This window comes from Empidonax traillii, unplaced genomic scaffold (genome assembly GCF_003031625.1).
Source record: "Empidonax traillii isolate 1590-97213 ecotype Southwest subspecies unplaced genomic scaffold, ASM303162v1 scaffold38:size1800464, whole genome shotgun sequence".
Classification (NCBI taxonomy): Eukaryota; Metazoa; Chordata; class Aves; order Passeriformes; family Tyrannidae; genus Empidonax; species Empidonax traillii.
The window spans coordinates 1,046,607-1,061,588 of NW_020955231.1; the positions used below are offsets into that span (position 1 = coordinate 1,046,607).

The window sequence follows — 14,982 nt, forward strand, 5'->3', positions numbered from 1 at the left end:
TCAAAGAGCAGAAGCTGCATTTCTCTACACAGCATGTTGTGTTTATTCCTATAAGGTTTTCAAGACATACAGCATTAGATACTGAGTTAGGAAATAAAAGCTAGATGTTCAGTTTTGTTTTATTAGAGAAAGCTTTCTTATCTATTGAAAAAATACATTGCAGGCTGGCACACCTGGTACAAGGAACAAATTCTCAGAAAAATAACCACAAATTTTTATCACCAAACCCACAGCTCTTAAATTTCCCAAACCTCAATTTTGCTTTCCTTAACTCAGTGACTTTCTCAACTTTAACCAAAGCCCAAGTATTTGAAACTATTCACCTCTAAACAAAACAGACAAAACTCAGTAGTCCCTAAGATGGAATATGTTAGTTACGCTTAACTGGCCAAATCTAAGATTCCTCTTAGAAGCTGTCAATTAAGCCTTCTCCAGAAATTCTTCCATTATATGAAGTAGCCTCCTCATTCCCACATTTGTCCATACGTGTAAGGGACATCAAACTCTGCTGGAAAGGCTAAAACAAACCTTCCTAGTTTTATGCAGAAAACACTTAAATTTATGTAGGTACAAAATTTTCATCTCTTATGAGATGCCATTTCACACAAACTTGGTAAGAAAGTGATAAAATCCCATCAACTATGTCAAGAAAATGTCCTGCTTTTACCTTCATCTTTATTAGGATGTTCACAATTGTTGTGAAAATATTTAACATTTGGTTTAATCAGATTAAAAACAATGCATATACATTAAAGATTACATTTTTCTATGTCACCAGTGTCACCTATTAAAACCAGAAAGGATTTTAAAAATCTGACTTGCTTATTGCTCATGATACTTTTTCCATTGAGTAAGTGAATCTGTGATTACATTGTTTTGTCAAGGAGAGGGCAAGATAACAGAAACCTGTATATTGATTCTAAGATTATTTTAAAATCCTGGAAAAATAAACTTCTAACAAATTTGACCTAGAGGGTTGTCAACTAGACTTTGTCTTCAAGACTGCTCATAACCACATTGTTCTGAAAGTTCAGACAGACTTAGGCCAGCTCTGATGGAGGGGGTGGATTTCTTATCCATTTCTGAAAGTTAATTGAAGAAGCATATGTAACAGAAAAGCATCACTAGCTTTACATGCCTCCAAACTCTCCTGGTTATCTCTTCAAACAGCAACACTGTTGGGAATGCGATCTGGGGAAAGGTAGTAGTAAGGAAGCTTTTTGTTCTTGTTGCGTTCAGTGATGGTGTTGACAATCTCATCCAAATTTTTGCGGAATTTTGCCATAGCCTCTTTCACTGGTTTCTCCACGAAGTGTTCATCTGGGTACATGCCCAGAAATAGCTAATTGAAAAACACCAAGAAGTCATGCTTTAAGTAAGCAAAGGCAATTCTGTTTCAACGTTATGTCATCCAGCAGAACAGCACCCAGAGTCTCACCTCACAAATGCTACTATTAAAATAGCCCTAGCAATATTTAAGCTAGTCTACATCAACACTGCCAGTGAAAGATGCTCTGCTACCTCCCCTCCATTGCTGGCTGCTTCTTTCCATCCCTGCATCTTTTTGTAGCGCTAGTTCAGGTGTCTACGTGGCACCTCCTCCACCTGCAGAGAGCTCATCTCCTGAAAAACAGGCACTTTTTTTCACGCCAGTGGTCAGTCAGATGAGCTTCCTAAGCCACATCTCTGCATAGCCACATAAACATTTATGCTGCTAGAGAAAAGGACAGCATGAAAGTGGAATTAACAGCCAGAGATGAAAAAGGAAGATAACTATTTCATTCAGTGACAGTGGAAGTTTCTGCTGACTTAAAACTGTCCTTCAGAGTTTCAATGATAGTTGCTTCAGTCAGCTTGGACTCCAAGGGTGCTCTGAATACTGCACTGCCAATATGCACACTGGCATTGCTTCAGGTGACTATTTCCCATGATACTACTCATAGTACCAGCTTCTCTGCTAGTACTGCTTTCTTTTAAGAGAGAAATTTAATTTATAAGTGCCTTCCGTCCATCATCATCCGTTTAAGGATTTCAGAACGTATCCCCCAGACAGAGCCCTTGGGTGAAACAACCAAGTAGCGACAACCTCATTAGGGAAATGGCTACACACCATGCTTGCAAAGCCTTCCATAGGCTTATTTTGGTTTTGCTCCTCACCAGCCAGGCACAAGCCACCACTGTAGTGCATGTGGTGCTGGAGCAGATTTTACAAAGGGACAGGACATGGCGACAGAGAACTGCTGTACCTTCTTCCCTAGCACTGGAATGGAAAAAACCCTTATGACTCTGCAGCCCCCTCTTCCTCCCACATCAGCAATGCCATGCACAAGCTTAGAAACTTTCATTTTAACTGAAACAGTTTCACAGTAAAAATATGACTTCTTGCTCAGAGCTGGTTTGCATCTGACAGAACAAAGGCAAACCCACACCACTGACAAATCTCTACAGAAAGGTAAACATAATAAAGCACAGAGCAGCAATACAATCTTGTGAGTCTATGCAGTCTTGCCATGGTCCTCGTGGTCTCACCTACATCACCACCACCCAGAGAAGGGAGGTTGACTTACTTCTTTGTCCTGGAATTGGCTTAAGGCCCAAACAGCTCCAAGATGCCAACAGGAACGTCCCCTGTCTGGCAGACTCTCCACAATTTGCTCGATGGTGACAGTCCCCTTTTCCGTTGGAGGAGGGCAGCGCATTGTTGGTGGGGCATTGGGAATCCAGGAGCACCAGTCATACTGCACAACAGAGCAAGAGAGCACAGTGAAAAGCTACAGTGGTTGGTATTTAGGAACAGAGGGAAGAAAATCAGGAGTCTGACAACTGGGAGTTTGCTTCTGTATTATGAGCCTTTCAGGAAGAGAGGATATTAAGGACAGGGATATGCTCTAGAGAAGGACTGGATGTGACAAGAAAGTCCCTTCTCTTTTTGCTCAGGAACTCACAAGAGTCACCTAAATGGGAGTAGTTAGTGTGTTAAACATAGGCATATGCCACACAGCCCAAATTCACCAGCCAGGCTAAAGCCTTGGCTGTTTTATTAAACAAAAACCTTTTCTGATAACCTGAGATGACATCTGAAAAAAAAGTTTCTCTTTTTTGCAAACTTTTCTCCAGTTTCTCTTTTTTGCAAAATTTCCTCCAAAAACATGCCCACAGTACTTTGGTCAGGCAGTAAGAGAGATAAAGGATGCTGGTTCATCATCTAATATGGAATACAGATATGGCCATAGTGAGTGGCAGACTGGGAACTCAGAATCACTTCTGGCCTGCTTCATTGTTGTGAGTTGGTGTTTTTTGCTTCAGATATGACCCTGAGTTTTGCTGCCGTTTGAGATGATGCACTTCAGCTTAAAACTTTCGATACTGTCTCTTACAGTACCCTTCTGGGCAAAACGCCCAGCCTATGGTTGAATAAAAACATCATGTGGTGGTTGAGTAGTTGGCTCACAAGTCAAGCATGGAGGGTAATAGTGAATGGGTAACATCAGACTGGTGACCTGTCACTAGTGGGGTTCCATAGGGCTCCATCTTGGGCCCTGTGCTCTTCAACATCCTCATAAATGACTTGGACACAGCACTGGAAGGGATACTAAGCAGTTTGCAGATGATACAAAACTGGGAGGAGCTTTTGACCCCCTTGAAGGCAGGGAGGCCCTGCAGAGAGACCTTGACAGATTAGAGGACTGGGCAATCCTCATCCCTATGAAGTTCAACAAAAGGAAGTGCTGGATTCTGCACCTGGGATGGGGCAACCCTGGATGTTCATACAGACTCAGGAATGAGGTGCTGGAAAGCAGTGCCATGGAAAGGGACCTGGGGATCCTGACTGAGGGTAAGTTGAATATGAGCCAGCAGTGCCCCGGCAGCCAGAAGGGCCAACCGTGTCCTGGGGGGCATCAGGCAAAGCATCACCAGCTGGTCAAGGGAGGGGACTGTCCCACTCTGCTCTGCACTGAGCTGACCTCAGCTTGAATGTTGTGTGCAGTTTTGGGCACCCACAATATGAGAAAGATATTAAGCCATTAGAGAGTGTCCAAAGCAGGGCAATGAAGATGGTGAAGGGCCTTGAGGGGAAGCTGTGTGAGGAGCCAGCCGAGGTTACTTGGTCTGTTCAGGCTGGAGAGGAGGAGACTGAGGGGAGACCTCATTGCAGTCCCCAACTTTCTTGTGAGGGGAAGAGGAGGGGCAGGCACCGATCTCTTCTCTGTGGTGACCAGTGACAGGACCCAAGGGAATGGCCTGAAGTTGTGTCAGGGGAGGTTTAGGTTGGATATTAGAAAAAAGCTCTTGACGCAGAGGGTGACTGAGCACTGGCACAGACTCCCTGGGAAGTGGTCAGCACCAAGCCTGACAGAGTTCAGGAAGCGTTTGGGCACATGGTGTGACTCTTGGGGTTGGTCCTGTGCAGGGCTAAGGGTTGTACTTGATCCTTGTGGATCCCTTCCAAGTCAGCATATTCTGTGATTCTGTGAAATCAGCACAACTTATAATAGCAACCCACAGTAGTCACCTGTGCCTGCAGCAAAGGCAGAGTAAAGCCACTTAGCATAACTCATTGCATTTCATTGTAGAATGGGCCTCACACTACCAGCACATCTCAAACCCGGGAAGTTCAGGTGACGTGTGAAAAACATGGTAGCTAGGCTGGACACTTGAACCCTTCAGCATTCCTGAAAGAGGTCTTACCAAATGCTTGAAAAAATTTTCTCCCCATAATAAAATCAGTAAAACTAAAATACGAAAGTTAGAACCCCTAAATCTGAGCTTTGGTACATATGTAGAACTCAAAAGGCCTTTCTCAGCTTCCAAATTACTGCAGTTTCCATAGACTTTATGGGGATTTACAAATGGCTAAGCAGTTATTTTGACCAGAAACAATAGTGTAATTCTATACATCTACTAAAAATACTTCTCAGACCTTGCTCTGGTAGATGTACCTCCCAGCCCAGAAGGAAGAACAGTCTTCCCACAAATTCCTACCTGACCAAAATTCACAGCTGCATGTTGAGCCGATGCGGTGAATATGATCACTGTGAGATATTCTGCCAGTGTCTCTCGTGTCCTGATCATCTTAGGAAACCCTAAACGAGGGAGAAGAAAAGTTTAAGTAACCCAGCTATGAAGTAACCCTTTTATCCAGCAGTAATCAAAAGAAATGAGTAAGAGGGCCGTGAAGTAGCCACTGAGGAACAGGGCAGTCTATGAGTCTTGCTGTGTGGTCTAACAGAAGTTGCTCAACTTCTTTGTGCCTTGGCACAGAGTGATCCTGCCTGACCTTACACAGGTTTGTGAAGTATCACCATTTGCAAAGTATGTGGTGTTCCATAAGTGAAAGACAAAGTGCAATTACACCTTTAAAAAACACTGTGTCCCTGTCCTACCTACCCTGCAGCAAGGCACCCAGATAGTCCACAGGGCAGGGGCCTCAAATTCTCCATTTTTCTTCAGTCTGCAGTGCAAGCAGGGAAGGTTCATGTTAAGGAGGAAGTGACCATGTGCTTGTATTTATAAAGGTCTGAGGCTCAGCAATCAAGTGTACCGTGAGAAAGAGTGCAGTGAGAGCTTATTCCCTGAAATGGGAAGTGAGGAAATGAGAACTGAAAGAGAAACAGCAGAATGAGGAACAGAAATAGTTGCATTAAGCTGTCTTTGAAGGAGAATAATCAAATGGAGCTATATAAAGAAAAAAAAACTAATAGGGACAAAGGAAATATTCTGCAACCAAAGCAACCCCAGGCCTGTATCTCTCTTATCCTCACTAAATAACATGCCTGTGCTGTACTTCCTGTCCCATTCCAGTGTGGCCACAGGTCCCAGCAAACCTACATATCTTTTATCTCCACAACCCTGAAGCAAGCTGCCCCTGCTCAGCTGCTTCACACTTCCACCACCAACCTGATGCAGATGTGAACTCAACATGAGGGAGGGAAGAGGCACATGGGTATCTCTGGCCAGCCACCAAGCCCCAAGTGGAGAGGATGCACCATTCCCTCCAGTGTCCTGCTATCCTAAGTACACTGTGCTCATCTTTAAAGGAGTTTGGCATTCTCCCAGTCACAGCAGCCCTCACAGGGAAGAAACAGAGACTAAAAGGGGGAGTCTCAAGTGCCATAGCCTCCCCCGTTTATCCTCCTCTCATTCTTTACAGACCCAGCCAAGTTTCCCTGCTCTGGAGTGGCAGCAGTGCAGACAGAGATGCTGCAGGCCTGGCAAGTTTCCCATGTGTAGTGGCAGTCTTGCCCCCAGTGGTGCTTGTAGCATCCCACGCCAGCTGTAGCCCTGGAAAGGCTCAGTACTTGTCCCATATCATGATGCTTAGATCAAGCATGAAGTTCCTACTAGAAGGTAATTTCTAAGCTTCTTCCTAAGAGACAACTTGAAAAACAAAAAAGGATGGCAACTAGGTGTACCCCAATGGTTTGCTTGACCAGGAAGAGAGAGCCCAGGAAGCTTTTAAACACCAGCACATACTGGTAATGATTGGAAGTATCACAGGTTTGCCTGGACACCTTGCACTCAAATGTGTGCATGCAACACCAAAGCCATTTGCCCTGGGTCACTGGCCAACAGGTGTTGCCAGATGTAAATCAGCCAGGACAGTGTGAAGAATCCTCACCTACCTCTATAAATTCCTGAAAATCTGCTTAGAAAAAATGTGAGTGGAAGTAAAAAACCCCCATTTTTAGGGAAAGACAGGGGAGTGTTAAGTCAGGTGGGAGAATTGAGCCATGTTATGGGTGAGAGCTCCCATGGCCAAGTAATGGTTTGCAAGAAAAGAGAGGCGGTGAGAAGAGACAGAGTAAAGCAGAATATTTCTTGGAAAATCTTCTCTTGAAGAGAGCAGAACAGCTCTTCAACATCAATGGATGCTGAAGAAATACAAAATGCAGCAAGATACTCCTCGGAAGGTTCTTACATGTTCTTATTTGGTGCAAGGTTTGGAAGATGCAAGGGGGTCTCACTGCTCCTTGTGATTTCTGTCAGTCTGCCTGGTGGTTCCAGCAGCACCTACAGACAGCATCCCTCCCCAGCGCTTAAAGCATAAGCAGACAAGATCAAAGGACCTGTCCCCAGTGCAGAGATTACATGAGTTGCCCAAGCTCATCATGAGAATCTGTGCAAAGGAAGGGATTGTCTTCTGAGGGAGGGCCTGATCCAGGGTCTCACCAATAAAACTGAGCCGCTTTGGGCCAGGAAGGGAGGGGGTCTCTAACAACTCAAGGTTGCAGTGCATGCAGCAGTGCTGTCAGAAAGGACTCAACAAGCTGCAGACCTGGCAGGGCCATCACACCTTACCTGAGGCTTTCACACCTCTCATCCCATAGACGTAAATGTCTTTGACAAAAGCCTGGAGTTCCACATCCTCACACACCACCTCGTCGCTCTCATAGTAGATGTGAATCACATCCTCTGCAAAACTGTGGGCAGGAACAAACAAAAAAACAAAATCAAAAGGAGAAAGCAAGTCTGCCACTTCTCAAAATCATCTACTGCCCTTGCAAATGCTGCGTGTGGAAAGGGATAAGGGCAAGAGAAGGTCTCTACACCCTCCTACCTCCTTCCTACAAGCAATGGGAATGCACAGAGGGAGCTTTGATTCATTTGGGACTGCAGCATCACTTCCTCCCCCAACAAGATGCTGGACCACATTGCATCTCCTGAACAATCCTGTGCACTTTATTCTCTTATTTAAGCCTTTGCTCCTGCCCAGACCTCTGTCGTCAGATCTACATCCTTCACTTAATACAGCCTCCCTCTTGCATATTCACGTGGCTCTCACACAGTAGGGTTCCCAAACTGTGATACCAGTACCATCCCCTTTATATGGAACACTCCAAGGCTGCTTCTGAATACCACTCAAATAGTTGGGCCCCTCCTACTGGACATCCTTTTCATGAAACACAACTGGCACATTCCAAAGTGGAGGTGGCCCAGGAAACTTCTCCTGGGGACAAGAGATCTAGAGCTATTTCCTACACTCACTTCTTTACAGCAGACATCTCCTCCCTGTTCAGTTCCTTTTTTCAAGGTCCCTCTTTCTACGAAAGCTCCCAAGGCTAACTCACCTCTGAAAGAAAGGCTCTTAAAACACTCCAATAACAGAAGAGTTCTGAAAGCATTAAAATTAGGTAAGCCTCATTTCCTGAAGATTTGCAGTTTATGACTGAATGACTGATTAACTGGGGCTATGCGCTGAGATATTCTCTTAGCTCTGCGGGTACCTAAAATCTCTTGATAAATATTTTGACAACAACACATAGGGTGAAATATTTGACTACAGACCCTGACTGATGCAATTAAAATCTGTTATCCAGTAAAGATTTATCCCTTAATAAGATAAAAATCTATAAATTTTATAGATTTATTGCAGTTTGGAGACTTTTATAAATCTGTCAATGTGGCTCCTATCAGTGAACCAAGTCAAGAGTTGTCATTAAGGCAGACAACTCCATAAACACCAAGAGTTTAAGTAATTTTAGCTTTTAGAGGAAGCCACAGGAAAAGAAAAATTCTACTAAATGCAGAGAGAAAGCTGCCCTTGCATGAGGTCTGTCTCCATGCATTTGGCACAGGTGCCATGTGATATGGAATGTAATCCTTCTCTTACAAAATGGCAGTATTTTAGACCCCCTTCCATAGAAATATAGATTAGTATATGAAGTGTAGGTGAAGCTTTTTAGGCTGAAGTATTTTTGGGTTGCTACATCTATCTGCAGTTAGATCAGAAAGAGGAAGCTGAGTATCAGAGAAGGGGTTTACAAATTTGCCTTGTTTCTATAGGGACAACCTTATCAGCTTTCTTAAGTCTACACCATTTACCACACCACACGTGAAGAAATGGGGATAGAAATTATTTCATCAAAAATGAAGACTGATAACCCTGTAGTGTAGGAGGTTCATGGGTGACTAGACACATGCACGACCATGTCAGGATCTCGACCAGGGGTCAGGATCTCGACCATGGGTCAGGATCTCGACCATGGGTCAGGATCTCACACACTCTAAAGGGTACTGCCCACACCATTTATAAATCAAATTATTCACCTACGAAGAATCTCTCAGCCAAGTTTGAGGTAATGTAACACAATCCTCCAGCAAGGTTAACACCTACAAACAGTCAAACTAAACTGAGTTGACTGGTATTTGAAAGGCATATCTCGATACGTAAAGAAAACACAGGAAAGAAAAGGACAAAAAAACCAGACTACCTAAAGAAAACAGCCACAGCAAAGTTACAACTTCCTTTTCTCTCAAATGGGCACTAACAATTGCAGGAAATTTTGCAAGATAACCTCTTGTCAAAACACAGAGAAAACACAGGAGTCAAAGATATACCCAAAACTGTGAACATTATACTTGCATCATAAACCTCCTATTTTCTGAACACAAAAGATCTGATTTTTAATGAACATGCTTTTCAAAAGCCATGCAACCAGGAACAGCTGCATATTTAGTAAGCCACTTATGCCATGCAAAAATTCATTGTTTATTAAACTAAACATTGCAGCAGAATAAAACCCTTATGAATCACTCCATTCTGAAGCAGTGTTTCAGATCTGAAAAGGAACCACATTTGTGTGGCCGAGCAGCCTTGCATTACTTCTCCTGACTCAGAATTGCTGCCATCCCTGATTAAACTCAGACCTTGCAATTTTAAAGCATTTTAAGAAAGGTTTTGCTCTAATCAGTTAATACCTAATTTATTGAATTTCAAAAGACAATTCTCACAGAAGTCAAGCTTACATTTTCACTCCACAAAAACCCTGATGAACTCCCGTGGCTGGCTCAGAGAGCTGGGTCTTCTCTTCATTTGTGCATAGCTAAAAAATTGTTATTAAATTCCCTTTGCAGGCTAAATTTCAACTCAGTAAATTCCGTGAAACCCTATAGAAGAGTACTTATAAAGGGTCCTCTGAAATATAGAATACAAGAAAACTGAAAAAAGCAGGAATTAAGAGTCTTTCAAGAGTGTGTGCTTGACTGTATCTTTTTCCTCCAATTAGATACGTTGGATGGAAAAGGCACCACAGTACTAAACAGCCCATGCCTTGTTCACAAGATGTATGACGAGAAAAAGTGAGCAGAAAAATAAAGACATCTGTGTCTCAGTGACAGTGACTTTATTAGCTATTTCTTGAACTATGGTCTTTTACCTCTTTATAGCCTCCCAGACATTAATGCCATCATCCCGGTAGTAGTAGTAGGGGATATCCTCTTTGCTGTCCATCCCTTTAGCTTTGATCTCCTCAGGGAAGCAGAGGGAACTGTAAGTCAGATCTTTCATTGCTTTCTGTACCATTTGTACATGTCCTCCTCCACCCGTAGCGTTTGCCTGCAGGAAGAATGGCAATATGGGAACAGTAGGAGATTATGTTCACTTCGTGCCAAGACTGGTTTTCCAAATTTGCAGGAGACAGTATTCAGAGTGCTGATGAATCTGTTTTTCAAGGAGAAAACCATATCTCCACACAAAGTACCAAACTGCAGAGGTCTACTGGAACTGTGCTTTTTCACTGCTGAGATTTCCCACCTCTCCCATGAACCACTGTTATTAACCACGTTTTCACCATAGGTACAGCAGCTGCTCATACTGGAGTGCACCAACATCGAAGCGTGGCACTTTCTGCCAGCCCTATGCTCCAGAATCAGTGCACGTGTGAAGGAAGGCAGCCATGAGTGTTAGATGAGGGCTTTAGCTAAACTATGCACTGCTGCTACAGAGTCATTTAGGAGGAAGTGTTTAGGGATACAGGCTACCATTAGCCACTCTGGAATTTATGCCAGGAGATCGATCCTGCTGGGTGACTGATAAGGACTGACCAGGGTGTCAGTATATTTACATTTGGAAAACACAGTGTGTCTACAACAGACAGCACTTCAAAACTCTTTAGATGATCACTGCACAGAAGTTCCCACATGTTGCTTTTCTAGCATATGATGCAAAAAGTAGCATTACCTTTACTGTCCTCCAGCTGGTTGTTCATCTACATTGGAACCAACAAACTCTGGAACTCCAGGATCCTTGCTGGCAGGTTTTAGCCACACACTCCTCCCACGTGTATGGGGTGTGGACATGATGCTTCTGTTTAAAGGGATGGGAGGTCTCCACAGTCAGCAGTGGAGTACAGATGACACAGAAGGTGGCTGAATTTAACCTCTATTCTGCTTGGGTGAAAAGCTGTGAGGCAAGGAAGCTATTTTTGGCCTGGTGCAAGTGGTGTAAGGAAGAAAGAGTTGTCCTGAAACAGAGGCTTCCTCTTTAAAAAGGCTTCTGAAACCTCACAAAACCTAACATTTATTCCTAGCGTGTTGTCACAGAGACTGCTGTGTGCCAACTTATTGCGGTTCCGAGATCCAGTATTCCATTTCTCTCACCAAACTTGGTGTCAACTGTCAGCTTACTGAGGATGAATTCAACCCCTCATTCAAATCATCATATAGGTGTGATATACCACTATGTTTCACTGGCTCAGATGAAGCTGAGATTTAAACCTAGCAGAACTGCTATTTATGGCAACTCAGGAAAACAGGCTGGAATCTACACTCACTATGTGTGGGCTTCAAAACGTCTTACCTACATGTCTTTCTGTGATGAAGATTTCAATATGCAATTTTTATTCTCACAGAGTACTTAAAAGAAATTTGGGACTTAACTGTGTGCATCCATGTACAGAAATTTATGTGCACAATATGATATCTTGCACTCCTATGCTTATAACCCAAAGTCACATCAGCAAAAAGTGAGATACTGACTGGCAATGGCCAGTTCTGATTTGGCTGCTTAGGGGTAAAAGAGAATATCTTTAGCACAACAAGCCGTCAGTTCTGTGTGCCAGTTTCTCAGGTGATATTCGTTATGTTTGCCCTTTAGTAGAAAGGTCAAGAAATAAGGCAATGTGTGATGAATAAAGGATCTGTACATACGTAACCACGAAGAACAACGAAGAACCATGAACAAACATGAAAAATGAAGATTCACAAAGAGGATTACCTACCTTGTCAAAAAGGCCACATTCACAGATAAGCTGTTCTCGGGCTTTGGTATTGATGGCTATTGTGAACCGCATATGTGGCACCAAGAGCTGTGACAAACAACAAAAGAAGGCAAATTCTCAGATTGAATTCAACAGCAATCAGACATAAAGGTTGAAGTCCTGGAAGTCATGGTAGCTTAGCTGTACCTTGCCTTATAGGGCAGCCAGTTAAACTGTTTCAGCTGAACTATCACCAGAACTTCCTTTTGGTTTGTCAAACTGATGTGATAACCACCCTAGCCCACATACATCCCTTCATGCAAGAACCAACCTTGAAGAGGGGATGAACAGCAGGCAGCTGCCGGAACATAGCTATGCTGAACACCTCTGAGACTAAGTGTGTCCGTAAGAGGTGGGTCACTGTCTGGTGAATGTGGAAATCAGATGAGCGGACCCAAATTTTAGCTAGCAGCCAGTCATATGTGGCATCTGAAGGAAGGAATATGGGATTGTCTGGCCCAGGCTTTTGACCAAGCTGAAAGACACAAAAAGAAGATGAAATCCCAAGTCCTTCATGTTTAAAATGAGACAACGAATATCCCTTTAGAGACTCTGACCATAGGCCCACCTGGATTGCAATGGGTACAATTTTATTCTCCAGATTCTTATACAGCAGACAGATGGGTGCAGCCAAGTACTGTATTGTGCACGGGTCTGTTTTATTGGCATCCACACCATCAAGGAGCTCATAGTCCACAATGAAAATGTTTCCTTGCTGTGGAAAAAAAAATAAAATAAAAAAGAAGCATGGTGTGTTTTAACAGTGTGCAAGCAGGAAGGCTCGGAACAAAGAAATGGGAAGTCTTGTCAGAGACTGACTTCTGCCTGGTGGTTAAAAGCTACCACTGCCCTGCCCTTGCCCATAGTGGCTCAGGGGTGATGCCACTGAGACACCAACTACCATTCCACAGACTGACTTCTGTCTGCAGAGTCTGACAGTGAGTCTTTCAGCAAAGAGCATCTATGTATTTGGCACTCATGCAGTGACACTCAGATGTAAACAAGTTTCATGCTGCCAGCTGAAGAGAACCCCACACTCACTGTACAAACAAAAGCAAGGCACCGCCCTTGTCAACCCTTCTTCTGCATGTTAGTTCAACTCAGCAGGTGACAGCAAGGTAAGACTATACCAGGAAAGGAAGAGACACTTTTGCCCTCTGAGGCATTCAGTAAATCCCTAACCTTTTCAGAGGAAACCACTGAAAAAGGACCTCTCACCTCCTGGTTACAGCTCTTCCACTGGACCCACAGAAAGGCATGGCCTGCAGCTCCAGGACAGCAGGAGAAAACAGTCAACAGAACTGCTGCCAGTTTGCAGAGACAAATGGCTTTGCCATGACCAACCAGACAGCCTGAAGCAAGATGTGGCTGAAGGTTGTTAGAACGGAATTTGGAGGTTAGAGAATATGAGAAGCAACAGGTGCAGTCCAGCCTGATCAGAGCTATACCTTCACTTCCTCCTCCAGGGTCAGGTTCCTCTCCAGACTGCATTCTACCATATCCGTAGTCACAGGCAGCTTCTTGGGTATCTCTGTGCATCTCCGTATCAGCACAGGATTACATCCATTCAGGAACTGGTAGCCAAACATAAAATCTTCCTTCCAGTGCTGCATCACATATTCTAAAGGAAAAACAAACCTGCAGCATCAACATTTGCACTGCATCAACATCCTACTGTATTCTAGGATTCTCCCTTTCCCCCTCACTCTTTTGTTATACTGCACTGCAACTCTGAGTACAGAAAGCAGCAGAAAAGGATTAAAAAGGTGACATAGAATTTTAAGAAAAATCACTGAAGTTAAATGGAAAATTTAAACTTTGCTTCTCACTTTGAGAAAAATTAAACTGATAATAATTTGTTTCTCCATGAACAGAACCAATGAGGAGTAAAATATTCCAATTCTATGAAAAATACTCTCTTCATCTGCAGATGACCTTCTCAGATCTTCCACCATATTTTTAAATCTCACTCTTCAAATTCACAAAACATGCAGTAAAGAGGGATGAGTCCAAAAACAGATGGCACAGGCAGGAGAAAGGAAATACACAGCAATGTGTGTAGGGAAAGTACAGCAGTGGCTGGAAGAGTTCTCTTACCTGGAACTGGGTGAGGGACACCTGAGGATGGGTTTGAAGTTGACTTAGTAAAATTCCGCATTCATTATTTTGTTTAAATTTTTTTCCCTCTATTTATTTTTCAATTGCTAACATAAACCCAGATTAACATATCAATAAAATTCTAGTCTGGGGTATTTCATCTCTTTTCTATTATATATGTAGTACTAATGGATATTTTCCATAGTTGCAGTGTTCCATTTCATAATGTCATGTCGTCACTTAAGTTTACAAGTTCAGAGTCAGAAACAACATGATTACGTGAAAATTTCCATTGGTGTCTTCAGGGAAAGAATTAACCTAGTAAAGTTTTCCACTCTTATCTGTTTTCAGACAAGGTAGAACATTTTCTGAAAGCAATTTATTTTTCCAAAAAGGGTAAAAGGATGAAAAATATAGACCCAAAGGAATGCAGTGATAATTAAAACAAAAAAGTCTCAAAACCCACAATGCTCTCTAATAAAGCATAAAACTGTTAAGTTTACATTAAGCAGCATTTACATTATCTCTGCCAATTGCATAATGAGTCTGAAGTTGTATCTGAAGTTTACACCAAGCAAAAAATAATTCATCACCTTGGACAGAAGCTGCATGACTGAAAAATGCCTTGAGTCACCTTCTCCATTATCCCTGTGTCTGCCAAGGTTTGCAGAAAAAGCAATTTCAGAATTACATTAACATAACTGAGACTGACACTTAATGTTCAGATGCCACAGTATGGGAGCTTTCCTCGTGGATATGGAAATGTTACCAATGAAATTAATTGCTGATCATATCTGATTCTTGTGTTAAAAGTATTTTAGGAAGCAATCTTATTAAATGTAACAAA

The 14,982-nt window shown here is 42.9% G+C and overlaps 1 protein-coding gene across 2 annotated transcripts in view; it reads right to left on the bottom strand.

Annotated features, from left to right (window-relative positions):
* Positions 1–478: 478 nt before the first annotated feature.
* ALOX5 (arachidonate 5-lipoxygenase) overlaps positions 479–14,982 on the bottom strand; it is a 32,177-nt gene continuing 17,673 nt past the window's right edge. The window contains exons 6-14 of one of the 2 annotated variants that reach the window (XM_027878106.1): positions 13,487–13,659; positions 12,607–12,753; positions 12,310–12,513; positions 12,000–12,086; positions 10,158–10,336; positions 7,300–7,421; positions 4,984–5,084; positions 2,568–2,738; positions 479–1,342 (exon numbers count right to left, since the gene is read on the bottom strand). In XM_027878106.1, coding sequence (XP_027733907.1) covers positions 1,163–1,342; positions 2,568–2,738; positions 4,984–5,084; positions 7,300–7,421; positions 10,158–10,336; positions 12,000–12,086; positions 12,310–12,513; positions 12,607–12,753; positions 13,487–13,659 — 1,364 coding nt within the window. In that variant the 3' untranslated portion in view covers positions 479–1,162. Of the gene's footprint in view, positions 1,343–2,567; positions 2,739–4,983; positions 5,085–5,388; positions 5,542–7,299; positions 7,422–10,157; positions 10,337–11,999; positions 12,087–12,309; positions 12,514–12,606; positions 12,754–13,486; positions 13,660–14,982 lie in introns of those variants that run through there. The other variant, XR_003570556.1, reaches the window with a different exon arrangement.